Raw genomic sequence first — 27,816 nt, forward strand, 5'->3', positions numbered from 1 at the left:
AACCTCTGGTACCCTTTTGAAAAAAGCTTGTAATAATTGAGTGGGTTATATCTAATCATGAACAAATCACTGCATACAGTCTTTACCAAGTTTAACTTCATTCATATCATTGTTTTTTATAAATATTTGTTAATTTATGAAAATTAGAGAAATTGACCCTACCTTGTTATCAATAGGGAAATATAAGAAAGTTAGTTGGCATGAAAGGAAAATAATAATGTCTTTCGCTTCTTTTATCAAACACAAACATGCACTTTTATTAGTAAATATGAAATATTTAATAAACAAAACCACCGTGATTTTCGTCTCTGATAATGCTGTTTCGGTAGCAATTTGTCGATTGTTGATTGTCGACTTGATACAAAAGCACTTTACATTTTTTAAATGTTTATTAGACTTAAATATGATTTGTTTTATTGAAAGCCGACACATGGAGCCGGCTGTTTTACGTGCTGATAAGCATTTTTAAAGAGAAAAAGGGGAAGGTTGTTTATGACATTCATAATGAAAATCATTTAAGGCAACGAGGTATATCTATATTGTATTTGAATCTCGGCCTATGTAAACTGTGGTTTTTGATGTCGAACATTAAGAATACCTGGTAGTATAATTGAGTTGGGCGTAACGCGGAACAGCCAGTTTTGTGTTTTCATTGATGTAATTATCATATGAAGAAGCCTAGGTCATTTTCTACTTGTTATACAATAAATTCATCACAGATATCAGGCCTAAAAGTGTTTACGCCAGATGCGCGTCTCGTCTACGAAAGACCTATCAGTGACGTTCGAGTTAAAAGGTTTAAAGGCCAAATAAAGTAATACATTAAGAGTCCACAAATTCGAAAAGTTTTATCTAATCTAGCTAAGCTAATATTTTATTGGGCAATAAAATCCGATTTATTTTTGAATTTGAACTTATCATAACCGTTTAATGTAAATGCGTTCGTTCACAAAAAAAAGGGTATAGTGTCGATTAGCACTGTGCAATACTTTTTAAAATATATTAAAACATTAACTTAAGCAAAAAACGAACAAAGAGGAATAGTAAAATAAATACTCTACATTACCCTTCCCTTTGTTAATTGTGAGACACATATCCAGTTTACTTTTGCCATCTGGTGGGTGTAAGGAACTTTAACACGTGTTTAATGAAACTAGTTCGTTATGTTAATGATTGTCGTTGACGATTGATTCATCACACCTGATGAAACACAGAGAGTTGATCACGTATACCCTTGAAATAACAAAATACCTCATACCTTATTCTTTTGATTTGGGTCTATTTTGGATGATTCTAATAACAATTCCACTAGTTCGAGTTGTACTTTTTTGACAGCTTCGTGTAAAACAGTTTCCCCATTCTGAAATATTAAGGTTAGACTGTTCACACTACTTATGCAATCGTGTTAAAACACAATAATCTCACATATATTCTGTTAACTGTCATAAATAATAACTAGGTAGGGAACATATCCATCAACAATATTTGTACATGATTTGAAGATACAGAGATATATGGTCTCCTGTTTCGTAACCAGTACAAACACATTTCATTGTTTTAATGCACAAGTGAGTATTGTTTGCCTCCTGCAATTTAACATTCATTTCTAAACGTAGAAATTCCTTGTTCTTTTCAACAGTTTAATATTGTTCTCAATGTAATTATCGAGTCGAAATAGGGACCACGATGAGGACACAGTAATTTCAATAAAACGACAGAGGAATACATGTAGACTTTACATGCATAGGTTAATATTGTCTGTCAACCGCATGTGTATATTGTAAAGGTCGGATCCTGATAAATTTATAAAGTACAGTGGAATACTAACAGTTGTATTATGCCATATAGGTTTGTACATTATGTTTGCAGCCTTTTTTTGTTTTTTGGCATGTTGGTTGTCTGAACCAATAAACGAAGACTCAACCTGCTTTGAAATTTAATAGTGAGTTTCCATGCAGGTCAAGTGTTTAACCTCTGGTAATCTTTTGAAAAGGCTAGTAATAATTGAGTGGGTTATATCTAATCATGAACAAACCACTGCATACAGTCTTTACCAAGGTTAACTTCATTCATATCATTGTTTTTTATACATATTTGTTGAATAATTTATGAAAATTAGAGAAATTGACGCTACCTTGTTATGAATAGTGAAATATAAGAAAGTTAGTTGGCATGAAAGGAACATAATAATGTCTTTCGCTTCTATTATCAAACACAAACATGCACTTTTATTAGTAAATATGAAATATTTAGAAAAAAAAAAAAAAAATAAAAAAAAAAACACTGTGATTTTCGTCTCTGATAATGCTGTTTCGGTAGCAATTTGTCGATTGTGGATTGTCGACTTGATACAAAAGCAATTAACATTTTTTAAATTTTTATTAGATTTAAATATGAGTTTTTTTATTGGAAGCCGACACATGGAGCCGGCTGTTTTACGTGCTGATAAGCATTTTTATAGAGAAAAGGGGGAGGGTTGTTTATGACATTTATACTGAAAATCATTCAAGCAACGCGGTATATCTATATTGTATCTGAATCTCGGCCTATGTGAACTATGGTTTTTATGTCGAACATTAAGAATACCTGGTAGTATAATTAAGTTGGGCGTAATGCGGAACAGCCAGTTTTGTGTTTTCATGGGTTTAATTATCATATGAAGAAGCTTGGGTCATTTTCTATTTGTTATACAATAAATTCATCATAGATATCAGGCCTTTTATGATATTGTAATTATTGTATTTATTTATGTTGGCCTGATTTGTGTTGTATGGCCTGATAGTTGTTTACAGAATAATTTTAGAATTGTGCAGTTTAGAAATCTCTGGAACAATTACAGAATTATTGGAACTTTCCGGAACGATCCTAATAAAAGATGCATTATATAAACTTCTACATTTTACTAGAAACTTCTGTTGTAACTTTCTAGGATGTTCCATTATAGACTGTTCTAGAATCTTCCATGACAAATATATATATATACAGACACTAAAGTTAAACTCACTCTTGGACTTACTCTTACACTTGGACTTAGACATCGATAGACATTAATATTCATAGCATTTGGATTGACACTTTAATTCTACAAACAACATCATACTGGATTGTGACCGTAATATTCAGATTGGATTCCGAAAGATATCCGGATACAAATAAAGACAAACGATTGGACTCATATTTTGACAGTTAAGTTTACAGTAATATTTGTGTAATACTTTTTGTAAACTTTTGTATAATAAATATTGTTAAATTTTCTTATTGATTTGTGTCTTTTGTTGGCTACAATTTAAAGGCGATTTCTGGCCGTAACAGAAATTGGGGGCTCGTCCGGAATCCTGAAAATATCTTATTCAAAATTTTTTAGTAATTTTTATTATAACTAGCCAACAAAATTCTACAAAATGGTATTTGATGCCGGTAATTTTTTGAAAACGCCAGACCTGATGAGTTTTGATAATTTAAAGAAAGAGGAATTAGTGTTGCTTGCTAAACATCTGAAATTAGATTTTAGAGTATCTATGAGAAAAAAAATTATAAAAAATTTGGTTATAGACAAATTTGTGGACGCAGAAATTTTAGGTGAAGAGGCTCTTGATCTTAAGGTCGAAAACGTTGACGCCTTTAAATTAAAACAGCTTGAATTAGAACATAAACTTAAATTAAAAGAACTGGAAATGAAGGAGACAGAGAAAATAAAAGAACTTGAAATGAAGGAAAGATTGGAAATGGATAAAAAGGAAAATGAAGATGAATTTAAATTAAAAGAACTTGAAATGAGGGAAAGGCTAGAGATGGAGAAAATGAAAATTGAAATGGTCAAAGAAGAAAGCAACACTAAAGTCAAGTCGAAATCAGAATATTTTGATGCAGCAAAAAATATACGTTTGGTTCCCAAATTTTGTGAAAAAACAGTTGATAAATATTTTCCACAGTTTGAGAAAATTGCTCATAATTTGAATTGGCCAAAACCATATTGGACTACAATGCTACAAAGTGTTTTTGAGGGTAAGGCCGCTGAAATATACTCTGCACTTCCATCAGAAAAAAGTTCCAATTATGACATGGTGAAACAGGAAGTTTTGAAAGCTTATGAGCTAGTACCAGAAGTATATAGACAGAAATTTAGATCTTATAAAAAGTTTGATTCGCAAACCTATGTGGAATTTGCTCGGGAAAAAGAAGATATATTTGATAAATGGCTTACTTCAAAGAAAACAGATAACAATTTTGATAACCTAAGACAATTGATGTTATTAGAAGAGTTCAAACAATGTGTTCATTTAGACTTAAAAACACATTTAGACGACAAAACTGTTGGGACAATACATGATGCAGCAGTAATTTCAGATAATTATACCCTTTCACATAAAAGAAGTTTCAAGGGTCAAAATGTTAATAATTCAAGTGGAAATTACAAAAATCTAAGCACTGAGCGTACTGATAGTAAGCCTGTTGCACAGAATAAGAGTCAGTCCAGTTTTAATATGTCTGGTCCAAAATTTGATACTTTTGAGAAGAAGTCACTGATTTGTGCTTATTGTAAGAAGAATGGTCACCTGATGGCTGATTGTTTTAGACTCCAGAAGAAGAATGAACGAGATAATAAGCCGAAGTCCAGTGCGTGTACGACACCTTATATTACCAGTACGTTGGAATGTCCTGCGAGTCAGGCTTTTAAGTCCAGTTTTTGTGATTACATGGAGGAATATAAACCCTTTATGTCTGATGGGTTTATTTCTATTGTTGATGATACCACTCTTCAGCCTATTAAGATTTTACGGGACACTGGAGCTTCTCAGTCTTTATTGTTAGAAGGTGTGTTGCCTTTGTCCGAGAAGACTTCTGTTGGTGCCTCCGTTTTGTTGCAAGGTGTAGAGTTGGGTTGTATAGATGTTCCTCTTCATCGTATTTATCTGAAGTCAGATTTGATAACTGGACCAGTTATTGTGGGTGTTCGTCCTAATCTCCCTGTTGAGAGTGTTACATTATTGCTAGGAAATGATCTAGCTAGGAACAAAGTGGTTGCAGAACCAATTGTTACCAGTGAACCGGTGGTGGATGTTAAATCACCTGAAGATGATGCTGAATTGTATCCAGCTTGTGTTGTTACTAGGGCGATGGCTAGAAAACAACAAGATGAGGATTTACAAGAAAACCAGTTTGATTATATGGACCTTTCTGACACTTTTTTAGCTGACATTGAAGGTCCTGGTAGCTCAGAAAAGGCCATAATAAGACCACCTAGTGTTAACAAGAATGTTATTATGCCATGGCCAAACGTAAACAGCCATTCATTAGACCGAAAGAATTTATTCGAAGAACAACATAAAGACCCTGAGGTTCTTCAGCTCAACCAGCGGGCTCAACCACAGGAGGAAGCAGACAAAGTGGCCGAATGTTATTACCATCAGGACGGCATTTTAATAAGGAAGTGGAGGCCTCCTGATGCTACCCCAGAGGAGGAATGGAGAGTGGTATACCAAGTGGTGGTGCCTAAAGTTTATAGGCAAGAAATTATTGGTCTTGCCCATGACACCCCATTGGCTGGACACTTAGGTATAAGAAGACTTGCCTTAAGATCTTGCAGCATTTCTACTGGCCCAGACTTCGAAATGATGTCGCAGAATACTGCAAATCATGCCATATATGCCAGGTTGTTGGTAAGCCTAACCAGAAAATACCACCTGCACCACTTCTGCCTATTCCAGCCTTTGACGAACCTTTCAGCAGAGTTCTAATTGACTGCGTTGGACCTTTACCAAAGACCAAAACTGGAAATGCGTATTTATTGACAATCATGTGTACATCCACACGCTTTCCTGAGGCTATTCCGCTAAGAAATATCAAGACACCTACTATTGTCAAAGCACTCATAAAATTTTTCACATTAGTAGGACTTCCTAAGTCTATACAATCCGACCAGGGATCAAATTTCATGTCAGGTTTATTTCAGCAAGTCGTGTACCAGTTAGGGATTGCTCAGTATAGATCAAGTGCGTACCATCCAGAATCTCAAGGTGCCATAGAACGTTTTCATCAAACATTAAAGAACATGATTAGAACTTTTTGTCTTCAATTTGACAGAGACTGGGATGATGGAGTTCATTTTCTACTTTTTGCAGCCCGAGAGGCTGTTCAAGAATCCCTTGGATTTAGTCCCTTTGAGTTGGTATTTGGCCATACTGTAAGGGGACCGTTGAAATTGATTAAGGAAAAGTAGCTTACTGAACATACTGACTTGAATCTTTTAGACTATGTATCTAGATTTAAAAGAAAAATTGTATACTGCTTGTCAAATTGCTCAGAAAAACTTAAAAAATGTACAGAACAAGATGAAAATATGGTATGATAAAAATCCCAGGGATAGAGTTTTTGAGCCTGGTGATAAGGTACTTGTATTTTTGCCAGTCCCTGGACATCCTTTACAGGCTAAATATGGTGGTCCTTATACAATAGAGAGTAAAATCAATGATTTGAATTATATTGTAAAAACTCCAGGTCGGCGTAAACAAAACATAGTGTGTCATATTAATATGTTAAAACCATATTTTGAGCGTACTAATGAATTTGAGAGTAAACCAGTTGCCACTTTATAGTACGGTGACCAGACCCAATATTTTGAAAATTTAATCGTCAAACATACTATATGGCTATATCATATATCATTGGATTCGGAAAAATGAGTACTTTTGGAATATCGATGTCGTTAAAAAGAAATGTGGTAACAGTTTTGCATAAATTAAGGTCAAAGATCAACATACTGTTTTCTTTGTTTCTTTCTTTATCTTCAAAATTGAAAGATATCAGCAGCATTTTGTGTTAAATTTTAAATCAATTGAAAATGAATTATCTCGAAAGTGTAAAAAAAAGGAACATATTACTTAGTAATCGATTAAATCTGAAAATTGGCGTTTTTCAACACTTGTTCTATTATACAAGATCAATACAAATTCCGTTAAAGTTACAGTAGTTACCTTGCCGGGTGACATTCAACCTCAGCAATAAAAGATAAATGTTGTTTTCAAGTAAAGCCTTCTATCCTGAATGTTTATTTTGAAAAAGCTCATGCATGCAATTCAGTGTTACCAAACACCACTAATAAGCTCGAAGAACATTAAAAAATCCAATCAAAATGATCAGAAAACAGATTTCATCCAGGAGTATCTTCTGATTCATCTGTCAAGGAATTTCTACACAATTCTTACCCTTGAAAGGAGCAAAGCTCCGTACATGTAAGGTTTTGTTGTGAACAAACACTTTTCACATGAAGATTTTCCCTAACATGAACACAAAAGATCCTGCAAGAATTCTGCTGACATATGCCCTTTAAAATAATCGGGGTGTAATGAAATAATTAATTTTCGCCAATCGTTTCCTAAAGGTTACGGAACAGGGGGTTTAGCAATGTTTAATGCGGTCTAAACATACTTTTTTACTGGTGGCAAGCTTGACGCGAATTTTATTCATATCGTGATGGAATGATTTAAAGAGATGATTCCTCAGATCATACATCTTCGAAACTAAATTCTTACACAAACAAGGGACTCATCTTCGTCAGTACTCCCAAAGCTCTGTAACTACAATAGTCGTGTGTGTCCTTTCAAGTCTTTTGTAAAAACAATTCAAACGAGAAAACTAACGGCCTCATTTATATAAAAAAAAAAATAAACGAAAAACAAATATGTAACACATAAACAAACGACAACCTCTGAATTACAGGCGCCTGATTTGGGACAGGCACATACATAAATAATGTGGCGGGGTTAAACATATTAGCGGGATCCCAACCCTTCCCCCTAACCTGGGACAGTGGTATAACAGTACAATAAAAGAACGAACTATAAAAATCAGTTGAAAAAGGCTTAACTCATCAGATGGGTAAAAATACAATTGGACGTAGCCGGGTACTTGTACACCCAAACAACACTAGCAACAGATCTGAGAGAACTCGCAGTTATCTGACAGCTAGTTCAAAGCCACCAACAACTAATAAATCATTCATGTAAGACTAAACTAGCAATCCGTACACATCCAACTGCGCCTACAACTCGCATGCATGTGTCATTTGTTTGCAGTAGTGAACACACAGAACAATCACACCCGTATCAGAGGTCCTTAGGATTATTCTGTCGCTCTTTCCCTTTTCTGTTAACCTCATGTCAAAGTATAAGGCATTAATTATCATACGAGTATTGGCCCTTGGTGAGTGCTAAGCATGTTACAACAGTCAATAACATTATTGTCTGAAATAACTTCGACAATTTCGGATTTACAAACGTTCCAGCTGAGTAAAGTAAAGCTCACTATAAGGTGGAATCATAGGGGATTTGTCATAGTTTTAAAAAAGAAAAATTATCAAAGAAATTAGGGAGAGCCTGTTGGTTTTCTTTAACAGAAAGAAATTTCTTCCAGTCAGTATCCTTCTCCCTTCAATAATCTGATACACTTTGGTTGAAGGTGTACTCTTTGTGCGGCTTTCCTTTTCAACAGACAACTTTATTGAGCTTTTCATGTCGTAGCGGTAAAAATATGTCTGCTACTGTGTGCGCTAGCGAAAAGCATTGGGTCATATTTTTATAATAGTCACCTGCAAGGTCACCATTTTGTTTGCTTTTTTGTTATCATCAATACATTTAAGCAATGCCATACCACCTCTCAGACTGGTGTAAGTTGTGAGTGATGGGCCAAAGGAAGGTAGGGAAAGTGCACACGAGGCATCAGAATTGAATTGGTTCACCAAATCAGGTTCAACAAACGACCCATACTATACAACACATAGTTGGCAGATTCCATCATTTAGTCTTTCAACAGAACTTAAGAAGCAACGTCTACTCTTTACAGTAAAGGAGGGGACTCATTCAGTACTTATTCTCTGTCATACGATACAGTTTTCAAAATTAAAAGCCATTTGTTTTAACTACTAGAACCTTATCGTAAAGGACTTCCTAGTTCAAACATTTTCCAGATAACAACATGTTCAAATTCAGACTTGGTTCTTAATTTTTGAAATATATAAAAAGAAAAAAACCCATATCAAATAAACATACGAAAATATGAAATCTTTTAAAAAGACATCAAAAAAACACGATAACCAACACGAAATGGGATCATAAACTATCCCAAAAAAAATTGGATTGAACAAATGTTAGCAATGAAAAATCGTTGTGATACAAAATATCATTTATAGATAATAGTATCGGTCCGGTTCAATTTTTTTACAAGTCGAATTTCAAGTGGAAAACCTGTATCTTCAATTTGTAGTGTATATTTTGTTTCAATGCACAAGTTGAAATATTGCTTCTGAGATAAATGATTTTGAAATTGTTGTTCAATAAAGGTTCGAAATATATAAATGTTTGTGTATTTTACATTTTGCGTAAAAATAAATGATGAAAATGAATTGAAACGTACTCTATTAAATGCAAAATATTCGTAGTATTCAATTTTTACAAAAACTCCTCAATAACGGATTAATTTTGCTAAACTTTGTTTGAAATTGTTAAAATAATGTGTTACAACAATGTATATAATAACAAAAAGCATATACCGAATGTTCTTTTAGAATGTAGGCCAAAAATCTTTTGAAAGTATTTTTTTCTTTAAAGTAAGGGAACGAACTTCAAAGCCCATTTTACAAAAATTGCACCGTACGATTTTATGACGACAAGTCAAAACGTGAAGTGTAACCTTTGAACTACCAATACTGTGATTTACAGCCGTATAGTCCGAATGACGATTAAACTCCTTAAATAAGCGACTTTTCCTTACTTGGTCACCGTACTATTAGGCATGGTTAAATTTGAGAACAATCATGACAAACCAGATGTAATTGAACCACCTTTTAGTTCTAAAACTATGGAAGAGACGGTTAGATTGAAAAATTCAGAAATTTTGTCAAATTTAGACTCAAAACTTGCACATCTGTCTTTTGATCGTAGAGAAGAAATAAAAACTTTGGTATTTTCTTTTAAAAATCTTTTTCCAGATGTGCCAAACAAAACTATTGCTGTTTGTCATGATGTTGATGTAGGAGATTCTTCTCCAATTAAGCAACATCCTTACCGGCTTAATCCACTCAAACTTGAAGCTATGAGAAAAGAAATTAAATATATGCTTGACAATGATATTATTGAGCCGAGTAACAGTGAATGGAGCTCTCCTTGTCTCCTTGTGCCAAAACCAGATAAAACCTTTCGTTTCGTGACTGATTTCAGAAAAGTAAATTCAGTCTCAAAATCTGATTCCTATCCGATTCAAAGGATAGACGATTGTATTGACAACATTGGTCAAGCAAAATTTGTGAGCAAATTTGATTTGTTGAAAGGTTATTGGCAAGTTCCACTGACACAGAGAGCTCGTGAAATATCAGCTTTTTTTACACCCGATGGTTTATTTCAATATACTGTAATGCCGTTTGGCATGAAAAGTGCACCAGCTACATTTCAAAGAATGATCAATAATGTTATAAAAGATTTAAACTGTTGTTATGCTTATATTGATGATCTAATTGTATGTAGTGATAGCTGGGAACAGCATTTAACACATTTGTATGATACTTTTGATAGATTGTCACAATCAAATTTGACTGTTAATCTTGGTAAAAGTGAATTTTGTCAGGCCACTGTTGATTATTTAGGGCATACAGTTGGCCAAGGTCAAGTGAAACCTATTATGGCTAAAGTGGAAGCCATTTCCAAATTTCCTCCTCCTACAAATAGAAAACAACTTATGAGATATTTAGGCATGATTGGAATTTACAGAAAATTTTGTTCAAATTTTGCTCCTGTGGTTCAACCACTGATTCATCTTTTACCAAAAGATTTTAAATTTATCTGGAGTGAAAATTGTCAAAACGCTTTTGAAAATAGCAAATCACTTTTAATTGATAATCCGGTTCTGATTACTCCAGACTTTGAAAAACAATTTAAACTTGCCGTTGATGCAAGCGATGTAGGAATTGGAGCTGTTTTATATCAAGAGACAGATGATAATGTTGAGAAACCTATATCATATTTTTCCAAAAAATTAGGTAAACATCAGAAACATTATTCAACTATTGAAAAAGAGTGTTTTGCAATGTTGTCAGCACTTCAACATTTTGATGTATATTTGAATCCCACTGTATATGCTATTCTTGTTTGTACTGATTATAATCCTCTCACCTTCATACATAAAATGAGAAACAAGAATCAGATGTTGACTAGGTGGAGTTTTTACAGGAATATGATGTAATTGTAAAACATATTAAGGGTAAAGATAATGTAATAGCTGATGCTTTATCTAGAGCTTATTAAAACACTTTGTATATACTATGTATATTTGTTCATATTATTCAGGATACGTTTTTGTTACACTAAAACTTCTTTTAAGGGGGAAGGTGTTATGATATTGTAATTATTGTATTTATTTATGTTGGCCTGATTTGTGTTGTATGGCCTGATAGTTGTTTACAGAATAATTTTAGAATTGTGCAGTTTAGAAATCTCTGGAACAATTACAGAATTATTGGAACTTTCCAGAATGATCCTAATAAAAGATGCATTATATAAACCTCTACATTTTACTAGAAACTTCTGTTGTAACTTTCTAGGATGTTCCATTATAGACTGTTCTAGAATCTTCCATGACAAATATATATATATACAGACACTAAAGTTAAACTCACTCTTGGACTTACTCTTACACTTGGACTTAGACATCGATAGACATTAATATTCATAGCATTTGGATTGACACTTTAATTCTACAAACAACATCATACTGGATTGTGACCGTAATATTCAGATTGGATTCCGAAAGATATCCGGATACAAATAAAGACAAAAGATTGGACTCATATTTTGACAGTTAAGTTTACAGTAATATTTGTGTAATACTTCTTGTAACCTTTTGTATAATAAATATTGTTAAATTTTCTTATTGATTTGTGTCTTTCGTTGGCTACAATTTAAAGGCGATTTCTGGCCGTAACAAGGCCTAAAAGTGTTTACGCCAGATGCGCGTCTCGTCTACGAAAGACTTATCAGTGACGTTCGAGTTAAAAGGTTTAAAGGCCAAATAAAGTAATACATTAAGAGTCCACAAATTCTAAAAGTTTTATCTGATCTAGCTAAGCTAATATTTTATTGGGTAATACAATCCGATTTATTTTTGAATTTGAACTTATCATAACCGTTTCATGTAAATGCGTTCGTTCACAAAAAAAGGTGTATAGTGTCGATTAGCACTGTGCAATACTTTTTACAATATATTAAAACATTAACTTAAGCAAAAAACGAATAAAGAGGAACAGCAAAATAAATACGCTACATTATCCTTCCCTTTGTTAATTGTGATACACATATCCAGTTTACTTTTGCCATCTGATTGGTGTAAGGAACTTTAACACGTGTTTAATGAAACTAGTTCGTTATGTTAACGATTGTCGTTGACGATTGATTCATCACATCTTATGAAACACAGAAAATTGATCACGTATACCCTTGAAATAACAAAAAACCTCATACCTTATTCTTTTGAGTTGGGTCTATTTTGGATGATTCTAATAACAATTTCACTAGTTTGAGATGTACTTTTTTGACAGCTTCGTGTAAAACAGTTTCCCCATTCTGAAATATTAAGGTTGGACTGTTAACACTACTTATGCAATCGTGTTAAAACACAATAATCTCAAATATATTTTGTTAACTGTCATAAATAATAACTAGGTAGGGAACATATCCATCAACAATATTTGTACATGATTGGAAGATACAGAGATATATGGTCTCCTGTTTCGTAACCAGTACAAACACATTTCATTTTTTTTAATGCACAAGTGAGTATTGTTTGCTTCCTGCAATTTAACGTTCATTTCTAAACGTAGAAATTCCTTGTTCCTTTTAAGAGTTTAATATTGTTCTCAATGTAATTATCGAGTCGAAATAGGGACCACGATGAGGACACAGTAATTTCAATAAAACGGCAGCGGAATACATGTAGACTTTACATACATAGGTTAATATTGTCTGTCAACCGCATGTGTATATTGTAAAGGTCGGATCCTGATAAATTTATAAAGTACAGTGGAATACTAACAGTTATATTATGTCAGATAGGTTTGTACATTATGTTTGCAACCTTTTTTTTGGCATGATGGTTGTCTGAACCAATAAACGAAGACTCAACCTGCTTTGAAATTTAATAGTGAGTTTCCATGCAGGTCAAGTGTTAAACCTCTGGTACTCTTTTGAAAAAGACTAGTAATAATTGAGTGGGTTATATCGAATCATGAACAAACCACTGCATACAGTCTTTACCAAGGTTAACTTCATTCATATCATTGTTTTTTATACATATTTGTTGAATAATTTATGAAAATTAGAGAAAATTAGAGAAATTGACGCTACCTTGTATTGAATAGTGAAATACAAGAAAGCACAAACATGCAATTTTATTAGTAAATATGAAATATTTAGAAAAAAACAAAAAACAAAAAAAACAAAACTGTGATTTTCGTCTCTGATAATGCTGTTTCGGTAGCAATTTGTCGATTGTGGATTGTCGACTTGATACAAAAGCAATTAACACTTTTTAAATGTTTATTAGATTTAAATATGATTTTTTTTTTTGAAAACCGATACATGGGGCCGGCTGTTTAACGTGCTGATAAGCATTTTTAAAGGGAAAAAGGGGAGGGTTGTTTATGGCATTTAAACTGAAAATCATTAAAGGCAACGCGGTATATCTATATTGTATCTGAATATCGGCCTATGTAAACTGTGGTTTTTTATGTCGAACATTAAGAATACCTGGTAGTATAATTAAGTTGGGCGTAACGCGGAACAGCCAGTTTTGTGTTTTCATGGGTTTAATCATTATATGAAGAAGCCTGGGTCATTTTCTATTTGTTATACAATAAATTCATCATAGATATCAGGCCTAAAAGTGTTTACGCCAGATGCGCGTCTCGTCTACGAAAGACTTATCAGTGACGTTCGAGTTAAAAGGTTTAAAGGCCAAATAAAGTAATACATTGAGAGTCCACAATTTCTAAAAGTTTTATCTAATCTAGCTAAGGTAATATTTTATTGGGTAATAAAATCCGATTTATTTTTGAATTTGAACTTATCATAACCGTTTAATGTAAATGCGTTCGTTCACAAAAAAAAGGTGTATAGTGTCGATTAGCACTGTGCAATACTTTTTTACAATATATTAAAACATTAACTTAAGCAAAAAACGAATAAAGAGGAACAGCAAAATAAATACGCTACATTATCCTTCCCTTTGTTAATTGTGATACACATATCCAGTTTACTTTTGCCATCTGATGGGTGTAAGGAACTTTAACACGTGTTAAATGAAACTAGTTTGTTATGTTAATGATTGTCGTTGACGATTGATTCATCACACCTTTTGAAACACAGAAAGTTGATCACATAAACCCTTGAAATAACAAAATACCTCATACCTTATTCTTTTGATTTGGGTCTATTTTGGATGATTCTAATAACAATTCCACTAGTTCGAGTTGTACTTTTTTGACAGCTTCGTGTAAAACAGTTTCCCCATTCTGAAATATTAAGGTTGGACTGTTCACACTACTTATGCAATCGTGTTAAAACACAATCATCTCACATATATTCTGTTAACTGTCATAAATAATAACTAGGTAGGGAACATATCCATCAACAATATTTGTACATGATTTGAATATACAGAGATATATGGTCTCCTGTTTCGTAATCAGTACAAACACATTTCATTTTTGTTAATGCACAAGTGAGTATTGTTTGCCTCCTGCAATTTAACATTTATTTCTAAACGTAGAAATTCCTTTTTCTTTTCAACAGTTTAGTATTGCTCTCAATATAATTATCGAGTCGAAATAGGGACCACGATGAGGACATAGTAATTTCAATAAAACCAGCGGAATACATGTAAACTTTACATGCATAGGTTAATATTGTCTGTCAACCGCATGTGTATATTGTAAAGGTCAGATCCTGATAAATTTATAAAGTACAGTGGAATACTAACACTTGTATTATGTCAGATAGGTTTGCAGTCTTTTTTTTTTTGCATGATGGTTGTCTGAACCATAAAACGAAGACTCAACCTGCTTTGAAATTTAATAGTGAGTCTCCAAGTCAAGTGTTTAACCTCTGGTACTCTTTTGAAAAAGGCTAGTAATAATTGAGTGGGTTATATCTAATCATAAACAAACCACTGCATACAGTCTTTACCAGGGTTAACTTCATTCATATCATTGTTTTTTATACATATTAGTTGAATAATTTATGAAAATTAGAGAAATTGACTCTACCTTGTTATGAATCGGGAAATATAAGAAAGTTAGTTGACATGACAGAAAAATAATAATGTCTTTCACTTTTATTATCAAACACAAACATGCACTTATATTAGTAAATATGAAAAAAAATATGTGGTTTTCGTTTCTGATAATGCTGTTTCGGTAGCAATTCGTCGATTTGAGACAAAAGCAATTAACATTTTTTAAATATGAATATTTATTTTATGCACAGTTGACACATGGGGCCCGCTGTTTAACGTGCTGATAAGCATTTTTAAAAGAGAAAAGTGGGAGGGGATTTTTATGACATATATAGTCCGTGTAACGTAAAAGTTAACAATACGAACGATGCCCGAACCATGTACGGAAGATGCCTGAACGATGTACGTACGCTTTCCGAACGGTGTACGAATGCAAACGAAACGCTGACCGAACTTTGTACGGACGCTGAACGAATGATGTACGAACGAAACCATATACCATAAACTATACCATAAACGATAACATCAGCGCCCTTTTATCGTACATCGTATGATTTATCGTTTCATTTAGCGTATACCGTATCCTTTAGCGTACATCGTTTCGTTTATCGTATATCGTATCGTTTAGCGTACATCGTTTCTTGGCGTGCATAGTTTCGTTTAGCGTATATGTTTTTTTTAAATATAAAACATGAATTGTGTTCTGTTAAATCTATATATAGATGATAATATGCGTAAAATTTAGATTGGCTGCATGTTTTAGTTTTTAATTAATAATTTAGTAGATTATGATTTAAGCTAACTCGATGTTAATCCAACATTATTGACATAAAAAGTTTGATAAATAAACACTGAAATAAATTTAAACAAATTAAAAGATACATTTATGATTTTTTTAACCGTAGAAATACGTACTTGGTGAATTTTCGAGTAAACTACAGTCTGCAGAGAATTCAGTCAACATTTTTGGAAAATAGCCTAAGGTGTCACCATTTTTTTCCCCTAAACAACAATTTATTTTAAATGGAATTCGGAACTTAATCTAATGTTCTTACAAAAGTATATTCGGGGTCTTAAGGTTGACTTTTTGTTCACAAGTTTTGCTAAATATTTTTATGTTTTCTCTTTTATAGCATGTATTTTAAAATCGACTGAATAGCAGTTTTATCTATATGTCGTAATTAAACCATATTTTTTTAGGTGATAGATTTTTTTATTCATTTTAAAATCAGACTAGAAAAAAAAATATTAGAAAAATTCAAATAAAAACAATTACTCATTATGTGCCTCATCAACTCCAAACATAAATCCCTACCAATGTACAAATGATTGTGTATTATTTAACCTATAAATGCAATAGACTTTAAACAATTATCAACAATTGTCCGGCAAACAAATAGACCATTTCCCTCTATTCTTTAATTTTCTTATACCCTTTTCCTCTGATCTTTATTTTGCCCGTTACACTCTATTCTTAATTTATATTTTCCTGTGTCTACACCTCCTTTATTCGGAGCAACCCACCCTATATATACATATGATACACACGGTTTATACGTCATCGCTTGTGCCGTGATACACATGTTTGCATAACACAGGATGTCCTTGTCTATATTTATTTAAGAATCGAATGCTTCTTTTTGTAACTTCTTATGGGTGTAAAAGCGTTGACCAAAGTACATTTTGTATGATGAAGCGCGCGCTTCATTCTTAAAATTTGCGCACGGTCAACGCTTTTACTACTGTGAAGTTACAAAAAGAAGCATCCAGTACTTATAATTACATTTTTTTATCAATATCTTTTATTTAATTTACCTTTATTGTGGGATCTAATGAAATAGGCTAAGGAATAACGCGAGATAGCAGTGTATCCAATCAGAATAACGTATTATAATGAAACATACATCGAATAAAAATTATAACAATCTAAATGTTCCCTAATGATACATCTAATAGTTGCCACTAGTCAATAAACAGCTAACCATAAATTCATCCGTCATATTCTTAGTTTTGTTATAAAGTGAAAATCAAACAACATGATGAAACAATAATTATTGCAGATTTTCATTACGGAAATAATGGGAAATAATTGTAAAAAACCCACCCAATCACATCCCTACGGCACAAATTAAAGTCTAGCCTTTTCATAAATCTATTTCTAAATAATTTTAAACAATTTTAAATCAAACGGTCATTTTCTTATTTGCCGTAAAAAAAACAAAAAAAAAAAACCCACACAATTATTTTCATTTCTTATTATAAATAGATCGATTGTTTTTTAAATGGTTGGTGACTGTCAGAATTTATTAAATCTAACACCGTGTTTGCAAAAAAGAAAGCTAAATAGAACAGGAAAACAACAATGTCTTCGAATTACTTCCAGGCCCTATTTTCTAATTTCTGTTGTAATATGATGCAATGCAAAAAAGGTAACTTCTGAATACTGATTTGTGGCTCTTAAGCATGTGTGGTTAATAACAAATCTATATTCTTTACTCGCATTTTTAGTATTCGACTAATCACGTTTTATTGATGAAAATTGCCCATTGCTGACTGTTAAACATTGAACCCTAGGTTTTCAATTGTTTAGTTGTTAGGTTACTGTCTGATCTCGCAAACCTGACATTTTATGGTCATTATTTGTTGCATCCAATTGCACCAATGTATTAAAAAGATATAAACGCGGCACTGTATGGGAGTCCTTATTCTACATAAACTATTAGTATTTTTTTTTCTATAACGAAATACGAAACCACTTCTAGCAATTCGCTTTGGGGTAATTGTGATTGTCTTTTGACAAAATATGACTAATAAAAGTTTTCTTTATAATATTTAATATTAGATATATAGCCTATATGATACTGTAGTTTTCTTTTTTTATATCACACCTGATCATGAATGATGGGATAATGTCTACTAAGAGAATTTAACCAGAGACTGGATAACGTAGAAATTACCAATTAAAGGTCACTGTACGGCCTTCAACTATGAGCAAAATCCATATAGCATAGTAAGATAGTAAATACTAACAAAATAACAAATGTAAAATACACTCAACACTGCTTAAACATAACCGCACGTCAAACTTTAAACAACAGAAAAATCTGATTGGACATTCGTTACAATTTGGCACGCCCTCATGAATTGGCGTACGTACGTCCTATTATTATTAGCTATTAGTTATTAGTTTCCTGTCTATTCTGTCATTTATTGCGTTTTATTTTTTATTTGCCCTCATTTAACACATATTTTTGTTTGAGTGTTAAGCCTCGGTCACACCTTACCGGAAAGCACGAACGGACGACTAACGGATGAAAATAAAAGTTGTCCGTTGACAAAATTGTTATCTTTTGGGAGTCCGTTGATGTACTGACCGAATAAAACGGACGTGTAACGAATTCAGAACGGACACACACTGGATATGCAACGCACTAGAAACGGAAACGTACCGGACAGAACGGATGTCTAACGTGCATCCAACGGAAATGAAATGGACACCTAACGGAAAGCGTACCGGATAAAACGGACGAACAAGATATACGGAAAAAATTAAAGGCGTCAATAATAAAACATGTAAAACACATAAATATTCAAAATGTTTCTGTGTAACTGGTTTTGGTTTGTTCTTATAAACCTATAAATAAGAGCTGCTTAATTGTAAAGACGTGCCCTTACTCTAAGATCGATTATGATTGTTAAAAATTCATGAAACTTAAGAAATTTGACATAACAATAATTTTCATTTCTGACGCAAAATTTTCAAATGGCATTTATCCGTTTCAGATCCGTTCATCATCCGTTTTATCCGTTATACGTCCGGTAGAAGTCCGTTTCTCATTAATTCAACATCCGTTTTATCCGTTAAACGTCCAGTAGAAGTCCGTTGGTGAATTTATCCTCCAGGCCTCCAACGGATGTATAACGGACACGTAACGGACACAAAACGGAAACGAAACGGACGAGTACCGTACAAAACGGACGCCTAACGGACGTTCAACGGACATTCTATCCGTTGGACGTCCGTTCAAAGTTTTGAACATGCTCAAAATTTTCCACCGGATAGAACGGACGTCGACGGATAAAACGTACGCTTAACGGACATGCAGCGGATATGGACGGACGTGTAAGGAATAAGAACGGACGCTTACGGACATGAACGGGTTGAAAAAAAGTTATCCGTTAGGCGTCCGTTCGAGCTATCCGGTAAGGTGTGACCGAGGCTTAAATAAAGAATTGATAAATGTATTTAGCGTTGTATGTGTAATGAAACCACGGATTCGTAATCTTCGAAAATAGTTCTGAAACGGTCTGATAAAATGTGGAATGTCTAAATAGAAATATAACAATTATGTCCACTGCGCGATTATAAAACGGGTTATATTTGGACATTTTGAGAAACTATAAGTACATGTTTTCTAGGATAGTATGTTTGGGGGCAAAACGACTTTTAATCAGTTGGATTTTCAATTTTGAAAAAAAAAATGTGTTGGATTTATTTCTTTTCTTTAAAATCATATCATGATTCTTTGGTTTGAACAAATTTTATTGTTCAAAAATGACAAACGGATTAGACACAAGTTTTTGTCTTAGTAATGTCTTCTTCATTACATATATAAATATAAGATGAAGATCTAAAAATAAATATGCCAAAAAAAAAAAAAAATCCCGAAAAAAAAATAATCCATACATTGACGTTGTGTTACTTTTTTGGGTGACTTTCTAACCTATATCTTTTAATTGTTATGTTATGTTTTTGCCGTGCGTTTTTTGTGTAGAAAAAAAGGAGGGCAATAGCCTAACTCAAGATGTTGGTCATATTCAAATTTATTCTAGTACGACATACGTTTTACCTCTAGCGAACTCTCTATCTTAGTGATGTATCAATCATTTGCTTCAGGTTGATCCATTTCACATCTCGTCGTGAATATGTGTGATATATTTGCCACTGGACATTACGGGAGCAATCAATTTATCAGTTTCATTTAGTGATGCATGCTAATTATATATAGTTCTTAAATGATAATTGTCTAAAACTGTTTTTCATTTTTGTGTATTTTATTTTTTAGCGTAAATTTTAGAATTTCTTTCCGAATCTTTCTCTTTGCATTTATTTGTTTGTTAACATTTAATAAAGTAGTCCATATCAGGGGTTAAATTGTATACAGCCAAACTAGGAGAAGGGCAGTATAGAACAGAAAACAATCTCCCTTGTGTACATGCAAAAACTCGTATGTTGAAATGTAAAACAACGACATGCAGTTAGGCTCGTTTTGGTGGAACATTATTACTGTTTCAAATCTTTTTATATACTAGTATATATCAGGGGTAGTGTTCTCGAAGCTATCTTAGGATTAGGACTTGTCCTAAGACCATCTTATGGCAAGTCTTTGTCCTAAGTCGTGTTCTCGAAGCTCTCTTAACTTAGGATATATCACATCTTCGTCCTAACTTAGGGACACCTTAGGTGTCTTAAGATCATCATTTCTTCATCCTCACTTTGTGCATGCTTTTTTCTCATTTGTTTACGTGAAGATGAACGAGAAAAGAGACGCACCATATGTTATTAGCTCGTATAAAAAAAATGTGCATGATTTTAAACTTTGAACTTCGTGTTTTTACAATACGATGACACTACGATTCAATATTCTCTTTTCAAAACAAACTGTTTTACAGTTTATATCAAAATCCTATTTTGATATTATTTTTAACTAGTTACATTTGAAATCATGCATTTCATTTTAAAATACTTGTTATTACAAAATTGTGTAAACAATTTTATTAATTGGTTTCGTCTCTAATAAATGTTTTATCAAACAATTACTTATTATAATAACTATTTAGGATTTCGCACATAGGATATGTTTAGGACGTTCTAGCATAAGATGCGTCTGGGATAGCTTTGAGACGCAACTTAAGAGTGTCCTAAGTTGATCCTAAGTCCATCCTAAAATCGGTCTTATCTATGACTTACGACGAATCTTAGGATACTTTTGAGAACACCACCCCTGGTAAAGTTGTCATAAAAGCAAAAACGAACGAAACAAAAAGTTAGCAACGATTTATAATAAGACTAAATTTATTTTGGCCGTTTCGTTTCTTCTCAAGTTTTAAATTTAACCATGCGACTGGCTTACTTGGAGATTCAGGTGACCTTTTTTGTTGTTTAAGAAATTTCAATCGAAGTTCGTATAAACCCTCAACGATTTATTTAAATGTTATTTCAACGTATAGATAGCGCGAAACTCTCACTACACCATGCATAGACTATTTTTATTTCTACCAAACGAGGCTGCATATTTATACAACCGAACAACCATACGTCCGCACCCAATTTTAGCAAAGATATTATACCGTCGGACGGGAGAAGTGAAGAGATGTGAATATTTCTATACCCAATCAATCCTTTGGTTTTGAACACAATTTTAAAGGTATACATTAATACGACAACAACCCAACGACACATATCAATCAAAATATTAAGAGTCAACATACAAAGTGTTGTAATAGAAAGAAACTTATACAGAAAAAAAAGCTGAAACCGCAACAAAACTAAATACGGGATCAGTGACGTTTTAGACAAGTGTTTGATAGAAAAAATTCACGTGCCCTTTTTAATTTCAATCGTTGAAAATTATAGCTGGTGTAATATAAATCAGAAGAAGAAAAACACTTAACTGTAAAAGTAACGGTAAAATAAATATGATTATCATGGATGACGTCCAGTGGAAAATTAAATGAATATTAAGGACAAAACTATTGAATGGAAATATGAAAATTAAGCCTGCTTTGTACTAGACCGACACACTGAGATGGATTTTTAACTTGTAAGTTCACAAGCTAACAGTTCGCAGGCAAATCAGAAAATCAGAAAAAAAAACTCTTTGTTAGACCCGTTCGGGATTTGGACTAAAGTCCTCTCGCTCTCGGGGTGAACTTATTCTCACGAGACTAGCCAGGAGAGCGGTCGTATAGTGTAGAATATCACACCAAAAAAAAAAAAAAACTCGGATATAATAAACAATACAGTTTAACAGAATTATCACCGTTACTAATCCGATTTTAAAGTCATGGTCTTATCTAAATTAGATGTGATTTTGGAAACTACACGTAGAATAAAGATGGCCGACATCAGAGTAGATTGAGAGGACCATCACTCTCTGCAAATTAAAAACTCTTGCTTTAATTATTTTAGTGGTCCCACTATAGCGAGATGTTGCAAGGCCAAATTTCTATCCGTATTTAATCTACCCTCATTATACAGTGGTATTTCAAGATTACGTCCAATCTTACTGTCGAACGACTATTGGAAGTTCTTCCTATTATATTTAAAATTAATGTATTCTCATCATAAACATGAATGAAATATTTGCCACTGGAGGTGAGGCAAACAACAATGAATCAACATCAAAAACGATTCCATTGAAATAGTACACGTAAAATGCTGTAATATCAATTTTAATCACTGAATAATAGTTCAAACATTTTTATGTTATTTTGAACAATTAGCTACAAAACGGAACAATTATAGTTTTTTTTTCAAATAATTCTTTATTACCATGGTGCTTTAATAAAAATTGAGAATTAAAATGGGGAATGTGTCAAAGAGACAACAACCCGACCATAGAAAAAACAACAGGAAAAGGTCACCAACAGGTCGTCAATGTAGCGAGATATTCCCGCACCCGGAGGCGTCCTTCAATTGGCCCCTAAACAAATCGGCGTTTTGTATTTCCGCAATTTGGCACTACGTTTCCGCATAAAAATTCCTACGTTTCCGAATTTTTGTAATACTCCTTTCCACATTATTTTTACATTGATTTTGTTAAAGGTTATTTACGTTTCCGCATTTTTATTTTCAGTAATGTCTCTTCTGTTTGCTGGTTTCAATGTACCAAATGAAAATCCATGGGCGCACCATATTGCAGACTAGGTTTTATATTGTTTATAAATAAGTAAATTTGCTAGATTCTGATTTTATTTGGAAACTATATAAGGTAAACCGTGCTAGGGAGTGTTTTTTTTTGTTCTTCGGTGGTGTTACTTTAAACATGATTGGGTTATTCTGGTTAATTGTAAATTTATTGATTGTTTTTTTGTTTGTTGCTATTTGTTTTTGACCAGTGACTAATATTTTAATAAAGTTCAAATTAGTGTAAAGTGGATGCCTTTATCAATGACAAAACCCGATACTGTAATCTCGGCTAGAAAAGTCCGACATGAAAAGTGTGAAACAAATCAAACTAAAAAACTAAATGTAAAATTATACATAACAAAATATTTTACAAAATATCAAATATGAGTAGAGACATGAACCATCGAAAACCACTAAGCTACAGACTCCTGACTTGGGACAGACACAGTGAAGAATATGACAGGTTAAATAAAAAAAGCAAAGATTTGGTATGATGTCAATGAGACAACTCTCCACAAGATACCAAATCACACAGAAATTAACAGCTATATGTAACCGTTCGCCCATACCACATGGTCAGCTATAAAAGGCACAAAAATCACAAATGAAAACATGATAAAACAAAACAAAGACGAGACAAAAATTCCAATATCTTCGCTTTATACCAAAGAAATCCAGTTTGTTATTTTAAATTTGGATAGACAAGATGCTCATTTTGATTTTATTACAGAAAAAATATTATAACAAAATAGTCTTATATATCATTTTTACCATTTTTTACATGTGAAATACAGGTAAAAATGCGGAAATGTAATATTTATTTTTTTCGGAAAAGTAATGCCAAAAAATACGGAAACGTAAAACTGGATTTTTGCTAAATTTGCGCAAACGTAATACGTCCAAACAAATATATACTAGTTCAGCGATAATGAACGCCATACTAAACCACTGGTGGTAAGCGGATGGTCGTAACTAAAAGTTACGACCATCTGAATATGGGAGACAACTCTAAGGATAAGTTTTTCTTTTCCGATTTTCTTGCAGTAAAAGGTTCATTTGAGTCAAACCGCTTGTGTCACATACCCATATCGTGGGTGTGTTGATTTTGAAACCAAATTTGACGCATAAAATCATTCCAATTTTCGTAAAATAGTCATTCAAAAATTCGAGCATGATGGTCGTAACTTTAACTTGTGATGGTCGTAATGTCAACTATAGTATTTTGGATGATGGTCGTAACCGACAAAAGATGGTCGTAACTTTGAAAGATGACCGTAACTCAAGTATTTAGACGAACTTTTATCAAATTATTTTAAAAGTGCTGTACACATGCATAACCATGTTAATAAACTCAGTTGTTATATAAAGTTTACTACAAAAAATATTTTCAATTGTTACTCTGATAATGGTATGCAGAAATTAAGTTGAAGAACTATCAAACATTACATTTTTGATATGTTCCAAACGACCACCATTTAGGAGAAACATTGAAAACTAATCAACTCGCATTAAGCCAAATAGTATGTTAGGGTTGAGTATTAATATATTTTTACTGTACGTTAAGGCATAAAATTGTTGAATATTTGCTTTCAGATTTTTGTTATTTACGACTTTTTATTACATGCAATCATGTCGGCAGATGAAATTATTGAACGTACAATTTTGAACAATCTTCTTTAATTTTTAATTAGCTATTGCAGTTTTTATAAACCATTGGCTTTCAAATATTCGGCTTTTGGTGAATCATGATTAATGAAAATCCACAAATGCCTGGTATTTTTAATGTGTTGTCTTTATTTTTTTATCGATTGCATGACGATCTTGCGGTACATCATTGATATTTGTTCTAAGTATTGGTTTAGAATAAAAAGAATTTAAGAGTAAGATCAAATATTAGTAGTTTATAGACAGGCTTGTAGCCAGGATAATATTACAAGGTAGAACTAAATGTACTGCGGCAAATATTACATACATATGCAGGTAAATATTTTACAATGCTACACGCGTTGAATTTAAGAATAAGATCAAATATTAGTAGTTTATAGCCAGCCTTGTAGCTAGGATAATATTACAAGGTAGAACTAAATGTACTGCGGCAACTATCACATACATATGCAGGTTGAAAATAATGTTTATGTTATATGTTTATATTGTATGAATGTCCTTAGATTTAAAAGACCAGCACGCTGAGTTGAAGCATAAAGTTCTATATTTTAAATATTATCCTGGCTACAAGCTATGTATGAATACTGTTTGCTGAAATTCAAAAAAATACATTATCATCAGCATATAGCAAACAATGTAAATTGCTAACCCCTTTGATATTCTTTAGAAAGAAGATTAAGGATTCATATAGTGAAGGATTTTTTTTAATTGTGTAGTTATTTTGACTCTAAATATGGCTCCTCTAGTAGTGGAAAGATGATCCCAAATTGTCAAGCCTGTGCTAGTATCTGATCATAAACTTTGCAATGTCAAAATACAGAGTGAATCTACCGAGTTAAGAAATATTGGCAAAATGTGTTTCTCTTTTGTAACACCAAGTAAATGTTTACAAAATTTCATGCGTAGTCTTTCTGAAAGAATCTTAGGATAAGCCTGATCTACATTTGTAGTCATAGATTTTTTTATTTTTTTTTTGAAAGGGTTGAAATATCCCCAAATTTTAGTACTATATAAGAGAATAGGTTTTATTGTATGCTCAAAAACATGAAGACTGTTTTTTAAAGTTGGATTCAGTGACAGAATGTCCTTGCGTAGCTTATAGTAGGCTTTTGACGCCTTATTATAAAATTCTCTCTGAGCGAAGGAAAAAAATCCAGATGCACTAAAAGTTATTCCTTAATATTTACAATGTTGAGCACAATCAATGAGTCTTTTATTAAAATAAAAATCATGTTTGATATGTCTGCCTGTCTTGTTAAATACAAGCACCTTGGTTTCAATGGGATTCATTTTCAAACACCGATCTTAATCCATCAAGTTTACTTTGAAGTCCTTTTGCTGAGGTTGAAAAAATGGCAATATCATCAGCATATATATAGTAAAGAATAAACTGGTCGTGAATAAACAACAGCTTGATCAGGGGAACTTTTAATACAATCAGGAAGTTCGTTTATACAAATTTTAAACAAATTTGGAGTCAAATTGTCTCCTTGTTTTACTCCAACTTTAGTTCTAAAGAGATCTCTTATCATACTCTTTAACTATATTCAATAGCTTAAGTTTTGTCCCTGGGAGAATGACAGTATCAAAAGCCTTCTGGAAATCAATAAAGCAGGCAAACACTCTACCTTCTTTTGTATTACAATACTTATTAATAATAGTTTTTAGAATGAACATATGGTCAGATGGTCGTGTTTTTTTTTTTTTGATAAACCCAATTTGGCTATCACCAATGATATAATATTTATTTAAGAATTTACAAAGACGTGTATCTTATTAAAAAAGCTTCCCCAATGAATCAGTAATTGTAATTCCTCGATGGTTATTAAGATCGGATGCATCATTCCCTTTGTGAATTTGGAATAAAAAACCTGTGGTCCAGGGTTCATGGTATTTTCCATAAGAAACACAAAGATGTATAACGGATAGCATGGTACCAATAGGCGTATTCAGAACTTTCTAAAACCTAGGGTAATAATTATACCTGAACTTCGAAATTGCACCTTATAATCAGCTTGACAATATACCAAAGACAATACGACTTTTAATTAATTCGATAACGGACCTGCGAATTCGCGGATATGGTCTTGTCTCGATAACGACCTCCATTACATTATTTTGATTCCTTACTTATGCTATCTCGACTTAAAGTATCAATTTTAAATTGTAGATTTTTCTTTTGAATTCCGTCTAGTAAGTACATACTAGCTTTTTAAAAGTTTATCTTTTCAATACATGCAAAATATAAAGAAAATAAATCAGGATACTGTTATATCATGTGATGTCAAATTTGTTAAAAGCGCCTTTTCTTAATTCGTAACTAAGAATGATCATAACCAGAGCTGTGTTTTAAAATGAATTCTCCCTTTTTGAGAAATTTATATTGTTATTAAACTTAACCGCTTATAATTAGTTGCCTCTTGGTCGATTTTATACATTATATTTTAAGAAACAGTGATTGGTCATTTCATTTTCGCACTTTACAGGTATCCCTCTCTTCATCCCTTTTAGTTTTTATCATTTAGTGAAATCAACTTCACAAATATATCATATAATATATTCATATAACAATAGACACATTTAAAACTCTTGACTTGTCTTATTCGGTCCTATTTAATAAAGAGTTACGACCATCACAATTTTAAGTTACGATCATCCTGAAAATTTTTGATTTTTTAGTTACGACCATCATGCTCGAATTATTGAATGATCATTTTACGAAAATTGGAATGTTTTTATGTATCAAATTTTGTTTCAATATCAACACACTGACGATTAGTATGTATGAGACAAGTGGTTTGACTGAAACATTTTTTTACTGCACGAAAATCGGAAAAGGAAACTTTATTACTAGAGTTGTCTCCCATCTTCGGTCGGTCGTAACTTTAAGTGACGACTATCCGCTTACCACCAGTTTTAAACTCCAAATTGTAATGTCTGCCGTTTTGTGATTATGTATGACT

The 27,816-nt window shown here is 32.7% G+C and overlaps 1 protein-coding gene across 1 annotated transcript in view; it reads right to left on the reverse strand.

The window, feature by feature from the left end:
• Positions 1–12,500: 12,500 nt before the first annotated feature.
• LOC139526326 (putative ankyrin repeat protein RBE_0317) overlaps positions 12,501–27,816 on the reverse strand; it is a 34,060-nt gene continuing 18,744 nt past the window's right edge. Inside the window, exons 7-8 of the mRNA XM_071321458.1 lie at positions 14,453–14,554; positions 12,501–12,608 (exon numbers count right to left, since the gene is read on the reverse strand). Coding sequence (XP_071177559.1) covers positions 12,501–12,608; positions 14,453–14,554 — 210 coding nt within the window. The remainder of the gene's footprint in view (positions 12,609–14,452; positions 14,555–27,816) is intronic.

The sequence above is a fragment of the Mytilus edulis genome, chromosome 6, assembly GCF_963676685.1.
Source record: "Mytilus edulis chromosome 6, xbMytEdul2.2, whole genome shotgun sequence".
Lineage (NCBI taxonomy): Eukaryota > Metazoa > Mollusca > Bivalvia > Mytilida > Mytilidae > Mytilus > Mytilus edulis.